General features: G+C 37.4%; 1 protein-coding gene across 8 annotated transcripts in view; it reads right to left on the bottom strand.

Moving 5' to 3' along the window:
• Positions 1-23,899, bottom strand: part of PCLO (piccolo presynaptic cytomatrix protein) — a 409,380-nt gene that overhangs the window by 206,692 nt on the left and 178,789 nt on the right. For 7 of the 8 annotated variants that reach the window (XM_019660715.1, XM_019660716.1, XM_019660711.1 and 4 more), the window contains exons 5-6: positions 8,193-13,230; positions 5,813-7,827 (exon numbers count right to left, since the gene is read on the bottom strand). In XM_019660715.1, coding sequence (XP_019516260.1) covers positions 5,813-7,827; positions 8,193-13,230 — 7,053 coding nt within the window. The remainder of the gene's footprint in view (positions 1-5,812; positions 7,828-8,192; positions 13,231-23,899) is intronic. The other variant, XM_019660713.1, reaches the window with a different exon arrangement.

Here is a 23,899-nt window from a genome sequence, read left to right as displayed (position 1 = left end):
TGGACTGAAATAGATGTGAGAAAGTGCAGTGTCAGCCATTCAGCAAATGGAAGAAAACCAGAGGAGAAAGTGAAAGGAAAAACTGTAACACTGAACTACACAACATGTATAGTGGGAGGATAAATAATATTTTATTTGTTTTGCTTTGTTTTTATTTTTTGTCAGGTGGAATTAAGAAATTGGTGTAACCCCCCCCTCCCAAATTGAAATGTTTGATGGATAAAGTCCTTTCACTCACTAAATTGTCAAATTAATTTATTGTTATAGAGAACCTACTATGAATCAGGCATTGTTCTAGGCACTGGGGATATAGAAGTAAACTAAATAAACTAAACTAAATAAACTAAAATCCTGACCTTTAAGTTCTGATGGGGGAAGGAAAACAATAAATACAATTACAAAGAACCTAATATAGTATTTTTGATGATATGTGATATACAGAAAAATCAAGAAAGCTGTAATGATAGAGTTTAGAAAGGTAGGTGGTTTTCAACAGTTCAGTTAAGGAAGGTCTCGTTACCCAAAAGAGTAAGTTTAAAATGGTTATAGAAAATAGGAATCTGAAAATTCTACAGAAGCAGCATTTTATACTCCACCAAATATGAAACACACACAGTTACTAGGAGATTTGGCAATTATTGCTACCTACTCATAAGATAAAGCTCTCTAATGATAGTTGGCAAATTTCTGTTGTGGAAATACAAATATTGCCAAATGTCAGTCGAGGAAAGGGTATCAACTTCACTGGATTCCTACACTTGCCAGACTTAGTGATGGGAAGGTAAATGCAACCGTTACAAATAGGTATTTGACCACTAGTCACCAGTTTCCACCCATTTTAAACTATTTGGCTTTCATAAAACATATTAATTGAAAAATAGTTTTACTGATAAAAGTTAGGAAATCACTATGTACATGCTCCCTTTCATTTGAAAGCATACTTCTTCTTGTGCTTTTTCTAAATCATGTTGAAAATACATTATTATCAAGTCATATTTAAGCAGCAAGGTTCATTCCTTGGGAAGAATACATTCTGACTTTAATTTAATGGTACCTCTTGGGAATTTTCCAGGGGAGAAAAATGAAGGACCTAAGGAAAAAGGTGGTAATTTTTTTTCCATCTTTACTCAGATTAAAGTTTTATATTTGTAAAAGGAAGAAGGATGCAAGACAAAACTGCTTGGTTACATAAATGTCAAAAAATAGAATTTGGCTTTGGGGCAGTGACTTTGATAGCAGAGTGAAGGGGTCTGGAAAGCAGATAGAGTTCACCTCTTACAGACATTGGGGAACATTATATAACTCAGTAAAATGGTTCAGATAACACCCTGATCCAGTTATGCTCATATTATTTTATGATTTTATGTTAATTGGTGCTAATTTCAATCAATTGGATGTATAAGACATCTTAAGGGTAGCATGAAATCAAATGCCAATGAAACACTAACTAGACAATATATACTCCAGCCTTGGAATTTCTGTGTAAAAGATGTGACCAACGTTCTATGATGGAAAAACCCTATGGGAATTACAGGATCTCAAGCCACATAATTGAATTCCTATAGAAAACAAATGGAATAAAATTTAAATCCATTCCAAATGCTCCAAATTGTAAAATTAAGACAAATGTTTTGGAACTCCAGGAAGGGAGATTTTACCTATAAATTAAAAAAAAAGTAATAATTAAAGCTCTCCAAAATGCTTGTGAGATAGTTATTGAGAAAAATGAATTGCGTGGGAAAAGAGGCCCAAAACAAATTAAAATGCAGTCCATATTTGCCTATAAACAAACAAAAAATGCAATATAGTGCTTTCAGACAAGAATCTGTTAGGGGTTGAGTTCTGTCTCCATTCCTTGCCCCCAAAAGAAGATATGTTGGAGGCCTAATCCCCAGTACCTTCGAATGTGAAGGTCTTTACAGAAATAATCAAGTTAAACCAAGGTCATTAGTGTGGGACCTAATCAATAGCACTGTTATCCTTATAAAGTGGGGAAATCTAGACACAGAGGCAGGTATACAGAGAGGGGAGACAATGGAAAGAGATACACGGAGATAGCCATCTACAAGACAAGGAGCGCTAAGCCGAGCAGAAGCAAGGAGAGAGGTGTGCAACAGCCCTCAGATGGAACCAACCCTGCGGACACACTGAGTTTGGACTTCTAGCCTCTAGAACAGTGACAATACATTTCTGGTACTTTGTTATGAGAGTCTTAACAAACTTATAGAATACATAGGCAAGAAGAACAAAACGATGCCCATAGTAGGAGGTTAGGCATGAACACTGCCTCTTTGGTTCATCTTAGATTTTTAGAGTTTAATCTGTGTCTGGAAAAGAACAATGAATGAATCAGATAATGAGTGAATGCAAACAAGAATAAATTTTTAAATGAATAAAACTAATTAATAGGGATTTCAACTGGAATTTTAGGAAGAGCAAGGAAATGACAAGATAAAAAATACAGCAAGCATAATACTGAACTAGTAAGAAAAAGAAAAGTTCGATATGTGTCAGGAGAGACTAATAAAGGATGAGAACCATGAAGTGCAGAGTCCAACATTCCAATTCTGACCAGGTTTCTGGTGTTTTAAGGAACTGTGATAAAGACACCAGCCCACTCTGGGCTTCGTTCCTCATCTGTAAGGTGGTTGGACTGTCTAACAGCTAAATACCCTTCAACTTGTGTTCAGTGTGCTAGATGCCTATATACAAATAAGGAAAGTAGAACTGATACTTTAAGCAAAGGAGCTTTCAGTTTAGATTCTCAACAGGATGGGTCTAGACTGTGGTAATTAAAAGGTAAGCAGTCAGGGTCTTTTAATGAATGTCTTATACCATTTCTTTTATGCCTATACTGATCCCTTTAATACATGTATTCAATAAATATTGAAGGCCTACTTTGTACCAGGTGCTCTTCTAGGTACTTGGAACTAGAGCAGCAAACAAAGCAAAATTCCTGCTGTTGTAGAGTTTATGTTCTACTGAAGAAGAAAGATGATATTTGATTAAACATATAACATATTAATAAGTGATATATACAAATGTGGAGGGTTCAGATATGGGGACTCATGGTGATAGGTTGACTTACTAAGAGAATGAGGTATGGGGCACCTCTCTGTGGAAGTGGAATTTAAGCAGAGACCTGTAAACAGGAGTTAGCCAGGCAAAGATCTGGGGAGAGAACTGTCCAGCACAGGTCCTGGGTGGCAGGGCTTAAGCTGTGGAGTGCATGCGATAATCTGATGTACATTTTTGAAAATCACCCTAGAAGCAGCTTGGAGCACTGACTATACGGCAGGCAAGAGTAGAGGGAGTCCAGGGGCTGATGCACAAAAATGATGGTGGCTTTGGTCTAGGCTCCACATATCCAAACTCTAACTTGGCAAATTAGATCCCTGCAACCTGTTCCTTACTTGCCTTTCCAGTTTCATTTATGGTAAACTCTTTCCTTCTCCTGTTTGCTTTATGTCTGTTCATCAGTCTGAACCTTTGCACATTCTGTTCCCTCTATTTAGAATGACTCCATTTTTCATTTCATGGCCCAATAGAGACCTTACCTTCACGTTTCAGAGCCTCCTGTTTGAAACATTTCCTGACACTTCTAGGAGAGGAGATCTTAGTACAGAATCTCATATACTATATAATTTTTTTTCATGCTGTATTATAATTGTTACTATTTTATCTCAATGCCGGATGAATGGTATGATGTTGTTCAGCTTTATCGGTCTGAGAAAATTAACAATATGAATACTACTGAGCTAGACTTAAATTAAACTCACATCGCTATGAATATTACTTACACAATTATTCTGTTCAGTACAACTAATACTTAGTAATCCATGCTTATAATTAAGAAATTTAGTTTAAAACAGACTCAAAGCATGTCCAGACATTTGCAGAAAAACGAAGTATAAAATAAAATCTGTACTGTAGAACCTAGTATCTAAAGTGCTGAAAACATTGCCTGTGTATCAAATGACCTCCCTTGTGTGTAAAATAAAACAATATCTTTTAATATGTTTACAATTATTCCATATTAAAGCACACATTGAGTTTGCATTTTAGAAAAAGGGACTATTGAATTGTGCTCTACCGCTCGATATATCTAGGATTTTTCAAACTCAGAGTATGATTTAGTAATTCTACTCAACTTCTTTTATGATTAGATAATTAATCTTTACCAATACAATCAATAATAGAACCCATACAACCCACTGTATCTTTCATTTCATACTTCCAAGTCCAAAGTGAATACTATGTGGAAAAAATATTGACAACTTGAATCTCTTCTTTAACTGATTTTGTTTGAATTAATGGTACAAGGTATAATTAAAGGTATTAAGTATATGATCAGTACATGAACTGGAAAAGCCCATTATTCTTTCTAATGACAAGCCTTCAATATTACTTTAAAATACTATAAAAAACCACATTTTCAAAGTTTTTCAAGTAACCCTTTACATGAATTTATAAACCACAGCTGTAAAAATACCTGTGTGTTATAGCTGAATTAAAAAATCACTTCTCAGAATAGATTTAATTCTAGAAACAAAGCTATATATAAAATAATTCTCTGTAAATTGAAAGAAATCTCAGTGAACCAATGGTTCTCTGACTTAACAGTTATAACTTCTGTTCCCTGCATGAAGACAGTTTTACATTTAGGTATACTGTTTGAGAAAGTATATAATAACAGAATGCAACTAGGAAACCAGAAAACTTAGACATGAATTTGTAATTAGTGACTATTGTTATATCTATATACCTATAAATAGACTTACAGTCATATATAATGGCATATTTTTCAGCCCACAGCCAATGTTTAACATACATGGGTCAGTGGATATATAGTGATATCTCAGAAAAACCTATTTAGAGGCTTTAAGGTGTAAAGACTTAGAATTCAAAAACCAGTGTTATAGGGAAACTTTTAATTTGAACATAAATCTCATTTCAAATTGAACTATCATATTTATCAATAACCTTCTAAAGAGATATATTAGATTTTCTTAAGTAAAATATACCTGCTTTAATAGCTGATTATAATTTCTTATTTTCAGCTATGGAGATCTCCACAAATGTGTCCAATATATTGATATATGTTCTTTTCCCTTTGAAGCATAGCTATGTATTTCCACATAATTAATAATCTCAATTATTCAAAGAAACATAAAAATTATTTTGCTTGTGTAAGCACCAGGACTAAGGCTTACCTGAGGTTAGATTAAGAACAATGCCAGAAAAAAAATAAGCATGGGTGAACTATGAAGATTATATCACACACTCTTTTGGCTGCTCTACAAATGCTCTCTTTTGAGCAGTAAGCATCTTAAGCCCTTTTGTGAAAACATTCTGGCTGGAGAAAGAAGAGGATGATTAGATAATCTCCAAGGATCTTCCCACTAAGCATTTCAGTATCCATGGGTCTAAATTTACAGTCATACTTTGACTTCTCAGTTTATAGTCAATGTTTATTCCATCCCTGAATATGAATATTAATTATATTCATTGAAACTACACTCTACAATTGATATAGATTTCAAGATTAGAATAAAACTTTCAATTTTATTAAGTCATAAAATAATAAACTTCTTTTGCAATTTTGCCTCACAAAAATGTTTTCTTTTTGTCATATTTTTAAGGGAATGTTTACATTTCTATTTTTACCCCAAATTCCTAATGCAATAATCCTCCCCGAAATTTACTATTAGGTTTCTAAGGTACCAGGAGCTTCATTGCTTTCTAAAGTCTGCAAACACATGGTTAACATCCACTCAGCCACTGTCTTCTAACTGAAAAGAATCACTCTTACCGTGTAGCCCTCCGTATACTGAAAAGGAGCCCTGGAACTCTCGTCTGCGGTTGGACTCAGAGGCTTGGGGTCAGACAGGGACCGCTGCATCATCTTGGCTGTCTTAGGGCTCGCTGGGGGGACTTTAGCCATATCTGGGTGCAGTACTTTCTGTGGACTTATCTCATCAGGGAGGGGTTTCTCATAAGGTACAAAGGCTGATTCTAAGGCTTTGCCTGGTGAAAGTGGTGAGATGGGTGAGTAAAGGACTTTTGGAGATTTGGGTGGGGAAGGAGCCAGCTGTAGTGTGGAATCTGCCCGAAGGTGAGATGAATAACCAATCTCTAAAGGTGTTGGGCGTTTCTTGTCTTTGGGTGGAGATGTGGCACTCAGGTATTGAGGACTTTGTGTGTCTGAATCTGCTTCTGTTTGACATCCTAAACTGCCCCCTTTGTAAGTCTTTTCAGGTGCTGAAATGTGTTTAATTATTTCTACCTTGGCATCCACGCGTGCACGTATCGAAGGTGTTCGTATGGTTCCAACTGGTTCAGTTTGCACAGAGATCTCTGCCACTGTTTGAACTGCTATGCTGGAGACCTTGGAAGGGGGTTTGGTCTTCTCAGCCTCTGTGGTGCTGTCCCCGTATTTCGCCACACGAGCCTTTCTCCTTGATCTCGTAGGCATATCCCATTCGTCCTGATCTTCATCATCAGTTTGGACACTTGTATCAACACTCTTTTTAGTCTTTCTCCTCCTACTTGTGTAACTCCGATCTGCTGCATCCTCATCGTCGGTCTGTACGCCACTGTCAACTATCTTTTTAAAACATCGGGGATCGTCCGCCATACTTTCCCCTATCTCTTCATACTGTCCACGGACTTTAGCGCCAGCGCTTCTCTTTTTAGGTGCTTTTTCATCTTTTACAACAACGTCTGTCAACGGTATTTCTGAAACAGTACTCAGGATGCCAGGTGGGGCAATGTACTGAGTAACGCCATCAGACTGAACTGTGTACCATCCTTGGCTTTGTGGTATTTCAATGGCCACAACGGCTGAGGCTGTGGTGGTCGCATCTTCAGTCGCCCAAAACTGACCACCTTCTGGGGCAGCATACTGACCTTCCAGCATTGCCTGCTCTGTCGTGGTTTGTGGAGATGCGGTTCCAGAAGGATCATAGTTATATTGGTAGATCTGGCGAATCTTTTGCTCTTCTAGCTGCTGGTGAAGCTGTTGCTGCAGCTGCTGGATCTGCTCCAGCTGTAACTGCTGCTGAGCTAATGTCTCCTGCCTCATTATGAACTGGGCTTGACGCTCTTCTTCCTGCTGATAGAGAAGGTGCTGCTTCATAGACTGCAGTTCCTCCAGCTTTTTCTGAACCATGAACTTCTCTTGTTCTCGGAACCTTTGAATTTCCTGACGTTCCCACTCCAATTCCTCAGCAAAACGCTGTTGCTTAAGTTTCTCCAGTTCCAAGAGCTCACGCTCCAAGTCGAGCTGCTGCTGTTGTTTATCTTCTTCAGGGACAATTAAAATAGCACTTTCATCTCCCCCCACCTCAGGGAACACTTCAGATGCTGTGGTTAAAGTGGGAACTGAGTCCATTGTCTCAGCAGCAAGAGTTTCCATAGTAATAGTTTGCAAACTGGCATTGATATCAATACCAGTTACTACAATGTCCGTTTCAGATGCACCTGTTGTTAGGAAATATGATCTAGGCATTGGCTGGCTCTGGTGAAGGGCGGATAATGAAGTCACTGCAGCAGTTGTGTGCACACCAGACAGATCCCTCACGGTGGTGCTGAAAATGGAGCCAGGCTGTGTGGTGATAGCAAATGTGGAGGGAATTGGAGTTGCCACTGAAGAATAGACAACACCATTGGATGACCTCAGCACACTCCCCACACCATACTGGGGTCCTGGAGGTGGAGTCATTCTTGTTGTGGAATACTGGGGGGTACTAATCCCAGCTCCTGAAATGACTGGTCGTGTTTCTGGATATGGACCTGTGGTCTTGCTTGAATAATCCATTACCTCACCTGAAATACAGGGGAGAGTTATAGTCCAGTTCCCAGAATGAATGATGCTTTGGGGTTTGAAAGTGCTCTCAATCTTGATGAACATAATGAATGGGACTGCATGCAAATCCACAGGTTAACCTAATTAGATGCAGAATAAAAGCGATGTTGAACATGCAGGCACATGCAGGCGACTTTGGGCAGAACAAATTAAAAAAAAACAATGAAGAAACAGAAGCGCACATGTACTCCAAAAAATGTTGCCAAAACATCCAAAGAAAGAGAAAAAGTAGCAAAATGGAAAAAGGGACTGCATTTTTATCCTGAAATGAGATGAGGAACACCATGATATTTCAAGGAAAGATCTGATGCCACATCATACTGACCTGTCGTAATTCTCCCTGAAGTTAGATCTACTGCTGCATCAGTTTCTCCAGAATAAGCAAAAGTATTCTTACTTTTATAGACAAAATGTCCAGCTTCTGCTAAATTAGTGTCAGACATGGAAGGTTTCATTCCCCCAATCCCTCTATAACCGTATGGCCCTGACCGGTCATACTGGTAGTGGTCATCCCTATAACCAAAACGATCCTCAGGAAGAGTAGTTGCAGGCTGCTGTGCTGTGCAGCTCCTTCCGAAAGGTAACTTATAAACCACATCACAGCACACAGCTCTCCTTCCTGCAGTCAGATCAACAGGTTTTTCATCATCTTCTATTATTTTGGTCACCACACTTGAAGTGGATTCATCCATCGTGACAACAGTTCTGTGAGACTTTGTCGTACTGAGATCCACTACTTCCCCATCTGCAATTCCCTGGGATGTGGTGCTCTCGGTCCATCCATTTGTGACACCAACAGGAGGTGCAGTGACAGGCTTTGTCATAGCCAGTGTCGTTGCATGTGCTGAAGTCCCTAACGATAAGTTTATTGGTGCTTCCTGCCTAACTGTAGGAAAGGCCTGACCACTTGTTATCCTGTATAGGGGCTCAGTATGCTTTGATGTGGTAAGCTGAAGTGGTGGTGGTGTTGCATGTTCTATACCCACTAGGCTTTCTGTGCCCGTGGTGTAACTTGTGCTAGCTGTGCATGTGACAGCAGTTACTGTCTCAGTGACCAGGGATATTGGAGTTACTGCTGATGGAGTTGCACTGAGATTTATAATAGAGGGTTGGACAGCACTGATTTGTCTCCCATAAGCTTCCTTTGTTGTGGCTAGCCTTTTCACATCCATCGTAGAAGCTGAAAGATCCATGCATTTTTCAGTTACTTTAATTTCTACTTTTGGTACTGTACGCAAATCAATGGCATCACCAGTAAGTTGTAACTTTCCATTTTCTTTATGCTGCTGCTTCTCTACATGTAGGTTATCTAAAGCAAGAGGCTCTGGAGGAATTGTTATAGAGACGCTGCTGAGACTGACACCAGGGGCTGTACTTCTGGCTGCTGAAACCTCAGCCTTAGAAACTTCACTCGTCAGAAACTGTGTAACTGAAGTTGGGGCCACTTGAAATGAAGATAGGGTTGTGACAGGTATAGCAGAGAATGTCTCCAGAGCTCCTGAGATGTACAAGCTCTGTTCTGATGAACGTGAAATTTCTACAGTTGTCATAGGAGGGACTACAGAAAACACTGGTTCAATAGAAATCAGGTCTTTGGGGGGTGACCCCAGGGGCCAACTGGTAATTGCTTGACTAGTTGAAGAATCTGTTGGAGTCCCAGGTTCGGATGGCAATGTGATCACCACATAAGTTTCCATGAGGGATTTGGAAAACCTTGGTGAGGACTTGTTAGAATGAGGGGACAGTGGGGAGGTAGGGGAAGGTAATTTATAATCTGCTGAAGTGACTAAATTTAATGTCATATTTGAAGTTAAAGATAGACCTGTTGGTTTGGGTTGTGTATCCGTCGGTTTTTGTGTTGTTACTGGAAGCTGAGGAACTGCTGGTTTAGGGGCAATGGGAGGTTTGCTTGGCTCAGGTCTATGTGTAAATACAAGTCCAGATGGAATTGAAGATGGCTTAGGAGGAACAGGAGGAGGTGCAGTGGGTAACCCATTACTCCTTGGAATAGCTGTGATCTCTACAGTAGTAACAGTGTCAATCAGAGGTACAGCTGTAGTAGTTGGAGTCACTGGAGCTATAACTGTTAACTTTTTTTTAGGATGAACAGGTGGTTTAGGTGAGGTTGGTGGAGGAAGTGGTGGGGGAGGAGGAGGAGGAGGTGGGGGAGGAGGTTGAGCTGACGTCTCCAAAGGAGAACTTGGAAAGAATGTATGAGTTTTAGTTGGAAGGGAGGAAACGGAAGGACTGCCAAATGGTAACTGAGATGCAGGCTTTGCTTGACCAAAGACCCCTCCAGATATACATGTAGTTGAAACCTGCTCCTTCTTTGGAAGGGCTATTCCAGAAGATGGTGGTTGATCAAAATCAGTTTCAGATAAGCTAATTTTTGTTAGTTCAGCCTCAGGCTCCTTCCTTTTATCTCTATAAGCTTCCAAAACTTCCAGAACAATCCCATTCCCAGTTTCCTTCTTGGCTTTCTTCATTGGGTCTTTCTCGGATATAAGTAAGGTAGTGGAAATAGTGTCAGCAATTAGCTCCTTGGGTTTAGTTTCTATAGATTCCAAGAGAGAAGGTGCCATATCAGATAAGGAAATCATGATATGATCAGCACTAGGTCTGCCGTCTGGTTTGGTAGTCTGATCTAAACCTGCACTTATTTCTTCTGGATAATCGATAATGCTGCCTGGAAAATATGTTGATGAAGAGATCTCAGAATCTTCAAATTTAGCTACTATGTCTACTGGCTCTGTATAAACTGTGGTTATACTATCCAGGGTAGTGATGGGTGAGGAGCTGTCTGTGGTACAAACTGAAGAAACAGATGAGGTGAGGGAAGGTGTGTCAGAGGGTGGCACAGATGTAGCACTTTCGGAAGGCTCAGAATAGGTCAAAATTAGTGATTCATGGGCAATTATCTCTTGAATTTCTCTTGTGTAATCAGTTACATATTCATCTTCAATTTCCTCTGTTGAAAAATGTTGGGTTATTTTAACGTCTGGGATAGAGAGTGTTGTACTGCTGGTTGAATCTGTAAGAGATGCTCCTGAAAGAATACTTGATGTCAAAGATGCATCGGGTGCCCTATCAAAGTCCAGAGTAGACTCTATCATTTCATCCCCGATGGGGGGCTGGGTTGGACTGGATTCGGGTGTTAGCTGCATCTGTCGCCTCTTCATAAGTTCTTCATAGGCAGCATCAGCATCTAATAATTTTTTTTCTTCACTGGTAGAAGTTACCATACTACCCAGATCCACTATCTCGTGGCTTTCTGGGATGATATAAGAACTTGAAACAATGTCTTCTTGAGGCACAACAGAATGTAAACTTTCTAGCTCATAAAATTCTTTTTGGAGGTCTGTAATTTTCTGCATAGGATCATCATAAATCTGTTCTGGAAGTTTTATCTTTTGTTCTCTCCCTCTCTGCTGCATAAATCCATTCTCGTCTTCTTGCCTGGTTAGCAGACTGCCATCTACTGAGCCATTGTATGTGTCCTCTACTAACGATTCATAAATGTAATCCTCTATTAACATCCCACCATACAAAGGCTCCTTTTCAAACATTTCATCTCGTTCGTTTGCAGCTGGAAAAGCTTTATATTTGTGAGTTTTATGCATCATTTCTTCATACATCTCCTCAGCATTTTTTAATGACTTTTGGCTACCTTCTTCCTGCATAAGAGAATGCTCATCTGTCGGTGAGTATAAAGACACAGCTGTGGGCAATTTATAAACTTTTTGCACTTCTATTATTTTTTCTGGGCTTATTTCAAAACCCTCTGGGTCTGACTCTATGCTAGGTGAATATTCAGAACACGAAGATCGATGGAGCTCCTCCATTTCTGCAGCCTGACGTAATTCTTCTGTCGGAGACGCATCTTCAATGGGAGAGAGATTGCTCGGTGGTGTCTTTGGTCTTTCCCTCCTTCTCTGAGCTCGAAGTTCATCTTTGTCTTTCTTTGATTTTTTACTAGAACTCTTTCTTTGTTGCTGTTCTAATTCCCGCTGCTTTTCTTGCTCCTTTAATAATTCTTCTTCCTCTCTCAGTTCTTCTTCCTCTGAAGAATCTTCAATAGTAGGTAAAAGAGGACCATGTGATCTGTGCCGAGCTTTGCGTTGTTGTTTGCTCTCTCCTTTTTTGTGACTCGGGCTACTGTCACTGTCCTCATCAAGTGAGGACACGGATGTAGGGGATGTTCCAGGAGTGAAGCTGGAAGCATGAAGACTAGAAGATCCTTCCCCCCTTGACCTATCTTCTGGAGAGTCTGTCAGGCTTTCCATTTCTAATTCTGGCTCCTCATCAAAATACAGTGCAGATTTTTTCTGTGATGACTCTGCAGAATACTTCTCTGCTATTGTGCTATTGAGTTCGATTGTTTTAAATCGACGTAGCCCTCCTCCTCCAGCAACTACCAGTTCTTCACTCTCCTGACTTTTAGTTTCTCTGTATTTAAGTTCAGGGCTTTCATCAAATGTCTCATCATCTTCATCATGCCATGAATGGCGTCTCCCTGCATCATCATCAAAGCTTGTGCTACTCTTTCGAGTCAGTCGCCTGTGTTTCCCTGCTGTGACTTTCCCTTTCCCTTTTGTTTCTTCCTTTTTCTGGCTCTCAATACTACTACTGATCTCTTTGAGCTGGTTTCTAATGAACTCATCATCTTCAGAACCTGAAGCATCTTCATCTGCACTCATTTCTATGATTTGTTTACGGATGAAGTCCTCCTCTTCCCCTGATCCTTGACTATCTTCCTGTTTATACTCATCACTGCTTGATGAACCAACACTCGTTCTCCGTTTTCTTTGTGGAACAGGGGAGTTTTCACTTTCACTGCTGTCTTCAACTGAATCATAAGGCTGTCTTCTTGTCATTATGCCATCAACAAACTCAGACTTTTCTTTATGGTCCTTTCTGGAAGGAAGGTCTTGCTGGCTATCTTTTTTAAAAGTATCTTTTTCTGCTTGACTCTCTTTGAACTTCCCTTCTGAAATTTTAGTTTCCAGTGTTTCAGTTAAAGTCTGAGTTTTCTGTGGGTCCTTAGGCTGCTCAAAAGAAACCTCATGAGGTTGTGGTTTCTTTTCTGACTTTTCTTCAACAAGCGTACTGGCCTGGGCTTCCAAAATGGACAGAACTGTGCTTTCTAACTTAGCCAAATCTGAGGGGCTGGAAGGGCTGCTTTCTTGTGAAAAAGAGTCCTTTTTGAGTCCCTTGAGCAAATCCTTTTCATCGCTTGTAATAAGACTTGGAATTTCACCAAGTGAACCTGATATGCCGTCCGAAGAATACCCTGTGTCGCTCAGACCTTGTGGGCTTTTCGGCTGTTGAGAACTTGAGGTGTCTGATTTGTCATCTTCCTTTTCCTAGCAGGGAGGAAAAGATACAGGAAAACTTAACATGGTTAAACTAATAAGCATGGCCTGTCCATTACTCCCAAATAACTATTATGAACAGAGACATAATTGCAGGAAATTTTTTCAACTATATGCCAGTATTGTTTTTAAAAATCTTTGAATGGGCACAGAAAATGAAAATGGTTGATACATACTGATTAAGGTTAGTTTTCATTTCATCTAAGTTTAATTACATATCAGGTCTCAATAACATTTGATTTCATTTCATTAATACTCTATCCTTTTACATTTCAAAACCATTTTCTTTCAAAAACATGATTATCTTTCTCAGTACATTTACTTTGAGATAGAGTTCAAATTATCAAAGAAAAAAATTGATGCTTGAATGAACATAATTAATATTTTTAGATCATGAGGACAGGAAGAAAGAAAGAATCAGAAGATGTGTTTTACCTGGCTGCAAGATTTATTGAATATTGGGAAATTTACTTAACAGATGTAAGCAGGTAACATGGCCATAATTACATATGCCTCACCTACCAAAAAGAACATTTTTTTTTCTGAGTGAGATTCAAACAAGACACTGTTTTAAAAAGACCTTTTAAAAGATGTAAAACACTAGATTTACTTGGCATTGTGCTTAACATTATAATGCTATATCAGTTGAAAGGAATGTTTAGGAATTGTAAACTTTGAAAAACTTATATAATAATTGGTCTGACTCATGGTTTCAGTAAAAGAGAAATAGCTATTACTTTTGTAGAGTAGTTAATCACATTTTTCTTCAGCACTCCACCTGAAAGACATTTAACAAATATCACTTATAAATGTCTTCTGACTTTGAAAATACTTGGGTTTACCTTGATGCTATTTCAAAGTCAGCTCCATTCAGCCAGTACAATCCCTAACTTTGTCAATGGGAACAAGGGCTTTTTAGGAGATGGGACTCTGAGTAGACAAATCACCGGCTTGACCTACTGCTTTCCTGTGATAAGGCCATGCCAACAATTAGGTCCAGGAATCAGCGAGGTCTTAAATAAAATGTTAAACTTATGGACTTTTTACATTAATCCAAATTAAAAATACCTATGAGCAAAATGAAACCCAACTGATCCAGTTAGTTTCCACGTTTAAAATCTCAACCCTTATGAAAGGAAGAGGTCAGATGAAGAACTGCATGAGAACATGCACTTTCTGACTATGGCCTATGAGGTCATCTTGATTCCACTAAGTCAGTATCTTGAACTAACCACCTTAATATATTCAGTGGGTGTCTGGGCATGGGCTCTTCTAACCTATCTGTAGCCCACAGGACCAGATGTCAGATTGGACAACATAGAATCAACATGCAAAACCCTCTTTTTTCCTTCTATCCTGCCTTCCTTTATTCTCATGTGCCTTTCTTTCTCCCTTCCTTCCTTTTCTCCTTCCCCTCCTCCCTCTCCTCCCCATCCCTCTCCCCCTCCCCTTCCTCCTCCTCCTCCTCCTCCTTTTAGCTACAGAGTTCTCAAATATAAATGTTGTTGGCTTTGGTATCCATTTTACATTCATTTTCATCTCAATATCTATCTTTATTATGTATGATTAGCGATAGATCCTGAATACATTATACAGTAAAATGCTTTTGCTGAATTTACATGACTCAATTTAAAAAGTTTGATATAGTCTTCACAATTTTAGTCCAAAAAGCAACGTCTCCTCTTTGCTTTACCAAGAATTAATTTCCCTGGACCATTTCAGGTGTTTTTGCAGGAAAGGGTTACTTATCTGAAGTTGTGAGACTATACTAGTAGGTCTAATGGGCACCCAGGTAACTTAGGCTCCTTTCTCTTAAGAGCTACACATTGAGGTAAGCACAGGTAAGAAGTCTTTTAATAACATCTTTCCGGATGGTCACAGTGGAGGATATTTCCAACGTGTCATATCCCACTAAATGCCAGAGAGCATTTTTTGAGTCCAATATGCTTTCTATGTCTTTCCTTGTCTTCCTTTACTAAATTATAGTAAACACCATAACCACAGGGGTGGGCTATCTAAGCTCCTTGTGAATAAAAGGTCAAGAATATGATCTTTCATCATCAAATTTTGATGGCATTATTTGTATTCTTTATTTTGTGTCTGCATACATTATAAATATAACAATGCAACAAAACTATGCATATATAGAAGAAATGATACTATTGTTATATATAACAATTAGTTGAATATAATAAAAGATAAATTACAATTTTATACAATGGGTTCTGTGGGTTCTGCTGACATTTTACAAAAATTAGGACCAGACATTTACAAAAATTAGGACCAAAGGAAATTAAGATCCATTAGACAGAAGACTAATACATACATAACAAAATACCTACTCTATGATCCCCTTTTGTGGCCTTTTTCCATGTGTTCACGCCTTCCTTCTTTCCTCAGGATTGTGTTCCACCCACTTCTCCCTCCTGCCACTCTCCTCCTGGTCTGTTTCCTCCATACCCCTCACAAGATTCCATCATAATTAACCTATGATGCTGCTGTGATGATTTTTCCTCCTAAAATTTCTTCTTTTTCATATTACAAGGTGGCAAAAAAGATTTTGCTGTATAGGCTTGTGGGTCGAAGATAAAATGTTTGGAGTGGTTAGTAGGGAAATCAGGTTAAGTTACCAAAGGGCACTTGGCTGAACTGCTCAGAAGGAACCGTTGGTCATGTACGACTTGTGCCATGATATACTGAAAAAAGTCATCACATCAAATTTTTTCACACTATCATAGGTGTAAAGTCCCCTGGCAGAGGTGAGTGACCTGCTTCTTAACAAGCCAAGTGTTAGCTTGTTAATCATCAGATCATACACCAACCAGGCCCACTGCCTCTTTGATTTAAGGCATCTACACATTCATCTTTTCACCTGCTGCTGCTCAAATTAAAACAAATAAAAAGGTTGTCCTTCATATACAGAGATCAGCACACTGAGGCACTCATCTGTCTAGCCATGTATCCCTCTGTGCTATCCACGCTCCTTTGTGAGCTACCTGGTGTGAGTGTGAGTGCAATTTGTACCCATGCAGGTTAGCTGGTCTACGCAGATTTAACACGGCAACTCCTTGCTTCATGAATAACACAGCTTAGCAAGGGAATAATTTGATCACATATGAAAGAGTAAATGAAACTGAAAAGAATGTAAAACAGTGTGTAAGTTGGCTCTGGTTTCTCTAATTATTCAAACTTCAAATGGATGTCTGAAATGCTGTAACTCTAGAGGAATACTATCAAAGGATTTATGTGAGGGAGGCACACATAATTGGGCTTATTGTCTTTCAAATTTCTAAGTCCCTCAAAATAAAAGTTTGGGTGGTTTATCTCAGTTGCTTCACACATGCATGGCTGTGTACTTATTTTTGAGAAGAATATTAAGCGATTTAATAGCCTATTAAGATTTAATGAAATTAATAGATTCAAATGGTTCTTTCTAAATTACATGTTATATGTATAACACATATACATATGTGTGTAAATATCACTGAATTTTGTATTATTTTCTTTATTTGAATAGATGAACAGGAGTTGGAATTATCCAATGCATGTTTTACAAAATACATCTAGAATGACCTCCAAAATTATATGTAAGAGTAAAATTCCAGGTATCTACCCTCTGCATCAGAATTCTGTTTGTCATCTTAGATGGAGGCAGTGAGTGGGAACAGCCATAATTTAAGTTGTTTTTCAAAAAGCAATGCTATTTTTCAGCACTCCTGAGGAACACATTTTCCCTGTATTTTTCTAAGTACCTTTACCATTAGAGTACTTTTATTTTTATTACACTTTTATTTTTATTATGTATTGTGCTTTTCCCATGTATAGAATTACGGCTACTTGAGCCTTCCTAGCCTATGTATATGAAACAATTATTCAAAATTTCCAGAAGCTAAGATTCATATTTTTTTACTTGTTAATAAAAAACAGATAGTGGAGAATTCCTGTCCCTTCCAATATTCTACTGCCATTCATTAATCTGGAGGCCAGACAGAAAGGCAGTGATAAATTGAGACCCATTTGAAACTCCTGCCACGGTGTCATATCGAGGTTTTTTTCTAGTAGTGAAGACACATCTTCACTGCCAATCTTAGTTCTGCCCCTTTCTCATATGCTGAAACTTTTAGCCTCCACACTGAAGCTACATGGAAGCTTTTAGAATATCATTGGGGGTAAGAACTGAATTATTGGTTAAATATAATATTATACACAGAAAAAAATGCAATAAGTTTTTGGTTAATTTTCCCCAAGCTATTTATTTTAATGGGCCAAAGTAAAACAACAAAGGATCGTTCATCAGTTATAGAATGTTTGGATCACAATGGATTGTCAGTCTGAGTGTTCTAAACACTCTAAACAAGATTAAGTCCATAAAACTCACTGGGCCAGGAGAGAAAAAAATCAGAGAGTATCACCTGCATGGGAGTCCTTTTCCCGACAGAAAACCTCATTATTTTTCATCCTGTATGATTAGGCTGTCATTATATACAATGGCTATATATGACTTAAATACTAACCCCTAGGTCATTTTAACCAGAAATAAAAGTTTATGCTAAAGGATGTTCAAATTTCGTTTTTTATCCAGAAAGCTATAGTGTTTCACTTAACGTACCAAATGCACACAAGCAGTATTCTGTTTAGGCATCTAAGTAAAAAGAGAGAATTCTGTAGCCGCATGCAATTTTAAGGTATTGAACTAAAAAAGTAAAGGAGAAAGCATCTTTCAAATTATTTATTATTATATCTCAGAATAAATTTTAATTCCATTTAACTCATTTTGAAAAAGAGGAATGAATGTGGAGAAAATGATGTGACAACAAAGAAATACAAATGATATACTACAATAATAATGACACATGAGAGAGAAATGCATAAATAAAACAATATACATATATAAGCAAAGTAGAACATTACACGGTGGTTCGGATTATAGTGGGAGCTGCTAAGGGCGATGATAATGATAATAATGAAAAGGCAGTATGCTAAACGAATCACAGGAGAGAAGTATTATATGTAGTGTTTAAAAGCTCAGCCTTTATAATCAGAATGGGACTATAATCGTAGCTTTGCTGTTTCCCAGCCTTGTGATCTTGGACACAGTAATTTAGTTCCCTCCTCTTTAAAAGAAATATATTTACCTAGTTGTGTGGCTTAAATGATAGAAAAAGGACTTAACATAGTGCCCAGAATATAGTAAAAGGTAAATGAAGAGTATTATTTTGACTCCCAACAAAAACTAATTTAAAACTAATCAATATAGGGGGCCAGCAGCAGCAGTGCCTGCCATGAGAGAGTAGAGCATCCCTGAGGTCAAGGTGGGATTTTTCTGACAGGGTTGATGTAAGGGTGCAGTGTCAATGCACAGAGAAGAGCCAAGACCTTGTTCAGAAGAAGAAAGCACAAGCTGCCTTCAAGAATCACAAAAAGGCTTATTTGGCTGGTTTTCTACTTCTTACTTCTGGGGAGTGTTAGGTTGTTCTAACGTTATACTGGAGCCATATTCCAGAGGGCTGAGAAAACCAAGCTAAGCTATTTAGACAGGAGCCCTGGCCATGGGGTGCAGAAACCCAGGGAGGTGTACAAAATGATCTAATGGACAGTGAGAGGTAAACGTTAAGATTTTAATTATATTTTCAATCTAAAATAGAAATGATATTTTACTAATATTTAATAGACTGACGCTAGTATTTCTTTATTTCTTATGTTAGTTGGTCACATGGTCTGTGAGGAATCCTGGGAGAAAACAGAAGTTAGACTATAAGAAATTATAGTGAGTGAGTTGTTTCATTCGCTCACCTTTATATTGAAGCTTATTTTTTAGTTAGGCAGATTTGTGGCTTATATTACCTAGCTTCAACTAAACCAATTTTCCTATAATAGGTAAGTGGTAAACAAAATATTCTTACAGAAGGTTTTCACACACACACACACAAAAGCATATGTTAAAGATAATACTAATTATATAAGAAACACACAAATGCATTAATAAAAAACCTTACACTTCATATTGCTACAAGCTTTTTATCAGCAACATTACAAGACAAAAGCAATAATGACAGTTGTTTAATAGTGTATGTATGATTTTTAATTAAAAAACTGTATATTAAATACTGAGGAGTGGCTTTTGTGATTGGAATTATTTTTTTTAAAAGGGTAAGGTTGCAGATATAGCAGTACATATGAAATGCGTTGATTGTTATCTGTTACAAGTAAGCCAGAACTGGACAGTGCCTCAAGATTTTACAGATGTACACGTTGCATACTAATGAGACCTTTATAATTTGAAGAATATCTTTAAAATTTTGTACTGAGATATAGAATAACTATGAATTTATTTTCACCACAGATGTTTACTGATTATCTTATGGGAAATTAATTTAAAAAGTTGTAGAATGTGACGACTTAATTCTTTCTTAACAACAGTAGAAAAATTCCAAAGTTGTTCAACTTTTCAGTGATGACAAGTGGTTATCAGTAATATACTAATTATTAGATATTTAGGAAGAAAGTAAATCCTGGTTATCGGCAATATGCTACCATTTCGGTATTAAGGAAAAAATAAACACGAGTTGCCTCTTCAAGAAAATTATGATGTGGAACAGTCCTTTGAAGACAGATATTTGAAAATTATCATGTGATTATGCTATGTAGAATGACATGTCACTTTTAAAAGCTGTCATATCTGCTCATTTAAAAAACTTCAAATCAAATATTGTATTTCTTTAAATAACTTTCCAGATGAAAACCTGGGTTTTAAAGCTATTTGTTAAAAACAACAACGACAAAAACTTAAAAATACTTTTTCTGATAGTTAGCAAGAATGATTGGTTTCAAGAAAGGTTAACATTTATTTATGGAATTTTAACAATTAAGAAAAAATTTGTTTTCAATTCCAAATTTAGAAAACAGGTAGCAAGATATGACAAATACTATCTTTGACCCACTTCTTGCATTTCCAGTATATCCTTGTGGGTTATATTTTTTGTTATGGATAGTCATTAAATGTCAAAATATAAAAATAAGCCTAACTTAGAAGTTCAATTTCAATAACTCTATAATAAAATTTCAGACCAAGATTTTCAAAAATATTGAAGCACAATTACTGCTTTCTATAAAACACTATCATTAATCACATTTTAAGGTGATCAAATGTGTCTATATTTAAATAAATATAATAAAATAATAAGTTTAGTTTATTTCACTCATTTTTATTTTATATTTTGTGAATATTTTATATTATAAATAACATAGTAAATTAGTGCATACATTTAATTTCAAAATAAATAAGTATATATACACTGAGGTTGTAAAATAAAATAGAAAGTAATGATAATAGGAGTGATAGCTGTAAAATAACATAAAAAGTAGTGCATTAACAAAATATTTGAAATGTATTGTTTATATTATATTTTATAAGCAATACAGAATAGTTAGAAATACCTGAATGATGGACTTAAGTTATCTGAACCCTGTAAAATAAATCGGACAACTATAGACTGGAGAAGGGAGAAAGAGAAGGCACAGTGACCCGTGATAGGATTACTCAAATCATTGGTGAAAGGTCATGAAGGCAATAAGAAGGATCCTGTCCTTAGGAATAAGAGCTAATAAGGAGTGATAAACTAGATTTGGAGAGGAAAGAACGGGTAAGAAGAAACTTAGATTACTCAGAAGATTAGTGACCAGGAGACTACAGGCAGAGAATGGTAGTGCCATTATCAAAAACAGAAGGTCAGAAGGAGAAACTGCTTCTATAGAGCGTGGACTGGATTCTGACATACTGAGATCCAGCTTACAGTGAGGTTTCAAGTGGAAACCATCTACTGCAGCAGTTCTCAACCTGTGGGTCGCGACCCCTTTGGGGGTCGAAGGACCCTTTCACAGGGGTCGCCTAAGACCATCGGAAAACAGAAAGATATTTACATTACGATTCATAACAGTAGCAAAATTACAGTTATANTATATATATTCACATATATTACACATAAGTAATATCAAACATAATACATATAATGTAATATAATATGAATTAATATTCAGTCAAATGACATGATTAAGGTAAGAATGGTAAAATTAGGATTAGAAAGGAAGCAACTAAATTGGCCAAAATCAGGGTAATCTAAGTGGAGGGGAATTTATAATCGGCCATGACAAACCAGCTGGATTTGGAATACAGAAAAACGGACCAAAGTTCCAAGGAAAGGACACACTACCCCCTCCCCCCACACACAGACACACACACACACACACATTACATGTACGCACTACACCACACACAAAATAAGCAACTTTCTTGGACTGAGATATTAGAAAAAAGCAGAAAGCACCACAAATAACAAATACAATGTACAATTCATATGTGGATGATAATGCTCTATTATAGAGTCTAGGGTGAAATTAGTAGGGATAAAGAAAAAATTCAAATTTAAGTAAACATTTATGAAGGACTTAGTTCCCTAGTTATGGCATGATTATAGGCATCTGTTTTAAAGCTAGTAATTTCCTCAAGTTTTTTGTTCTGTAGCCACTCATAGACTTTAGGATCAAAGGTTTATATATTGAACATGAACGCCATTTGTATTTTTTTAAAAACATATATGAATATATATACACATATACACACATATTTTAAGAAGGACTACCTATTGATGGTAGATTTTTGAAAAATTTGAAACTATCATTGATCATTATATTGAATATTCTGATGCTATTATATATTTTTTAAGAATGTGATTTTTAATGATGATGCAATAACCAATTAGTGGATATATTTTAATTTATCTAATGATCCCTCTATTATAGGAATATTCTAAACATAGCAATAAAAACGTAAGTCAGAATGCTAGTCCAAGGGAATGGGGAGTAGTGTAAAGTAGCTTGTTTAATTCCATAAAAAAATACTATTCATTTGCTTTATTATCTAGCACGCAGAAGTATGCCAATAATGTATATTATACATTCAAGACTATCCAAGTTCAATCTTTTGCTCAGCATTATGTATTTGCAGGCATTATATTGCTGGCAAATCAGGTAAATGCAGTCCATGTAAGGCTGAAGACTCATTGGTTACAAATGAAAGAAGAATAGGTACTATAAGTAGTTTTATCTTCACCTGTGCTATTTGTCTCTGCTCCTAGAGCCAATAGGATGGGATGTAGTGATGAGAGATTGAGGTTGAAAGACTGGATAATAGAGAAAGTCAAAATGGCAATGGTATTATTAAATATTTGGCAGCAAAAACATTACCATTATCCTGGCAATGAAAAAACTAGCAATTCTAGAACTACAGCATCATTTAATGGATACATGATAACAGAAAGTAAATACCAGTCCACATAGGCCAGACTTTGAATAAAGGGTACAAGTTCAATTGATTTCTTTGGCTGCTAAAGAACAGGAGATATTTACTGACAAGTCCTAACAGCCAGATCCCAGGCCTCACAGCCTCACAACAACCATCAACTAGAAAGATCACTGGAATGAACCCCAGAACTTAGTCCAGTCTGTATACCTTAGTCACCTCAAGAAGTCCAACAACCCCAGTCAACCTTTGTTACCTAGACTCCCACACTCCCCATCTCCTCAAATCTTCAAATCTTCTCAGTGTTTCCTAGACAGTGAGACCATGAAACCTGGAAAGAGTCAGGGGTAAAGGGCAAGAGCAGAGAGAGAAAAGGGGAGGGTCTTGCCAGAAACACAGTGGAATGCCTAGTCTGGGCCAGTGTAGGAGTGGTGCTGTCAGGAACATGTGGTGTTCTGAAAACCCTTAAATACACAAGGTCAGAATTGCTATGGGGGGGAAGTTGGCTGGAGCCTTGCTGCATGAAATACTCAGCTTAGTCAAAGGAATATTTTTGAGTCAGAAAGTGGCCTGATTTCTTTTGATTTCTTTTTTGTCAAGGTATAATTGACAAATGACATTATACTAGCTTCAGATATGCAACATGATTCCATATTTGTATACATTGCAAAATGATCACAACAATGAGTCTAGTTATCACCTGTCACTTTACATAGCTACAAAATTTTTTTCTTGTGATGAGAACTTTTGAGATCTGTTCTTAGCAACATTCAAATATGCAATACTGTATTATTAACTGTAGTCACCACGCTGTAAGAAAGTAGCATGATAGAATCTGTCATCTTCAAAGGAATTCGTTAAAGAAATGTACCCTAGAAAAGTCAAAACTGCTTTCACAACCTTTGAGTGTGCACAGTGCACTTGGTTGAAAAGTAGAACTATAAAATGGATTTGCCATTTTTAACAGATAGCTGATTTCCATTTAGCATGTAACTTCCTCCCTAGGCTACTGCTATTTGAAGAGGACAAGTTTACCCTGGAGGAATGATACTGCATTGCAGAGGTTACAAACATAGATGACTAGAGGGGCAAGAGAAGACTGAGTGAGTGAACTGACATTGACAAGAAAAACGGTCCTAATTTATCAGGAACCTGATGACTTAAAGTGGTGGCGGAAAAGGTTCTGGGGGATGGTGAATATGCTTATCTCATTTAATTCTCATAACAATCCTGGGAGAGAGTTTCTATACTTATGTTTCACATAGGTAGAGATGAAAACTGAAGCACAGAAACTAAAAAGTAACATCCAGCTCAATATCTAAAGTTAGTAAGTAGCAGATCTCAGATGAGGTCATAGCTNTG

The sequence above is a fragment of the Hipposideros armiger genome, unplaced genomic scaffold (genome assembly GCF_001890085.2).
Source record: "Hipposideros armiger isolate ML-2016 unplaced genomic scaffold, ASM189008v1 scaffold_326, whole genome shotgun sequence".
Lineage (NCBI taxonomy): Eukaryota > Metazoa > Chordata > Mammalia > Chiroptera > Hipposideridae > Hipposideros > Hipposideros armiger.
This window is presented reverse-complemented; position numbering and strand designations above follow the sequence as displayed.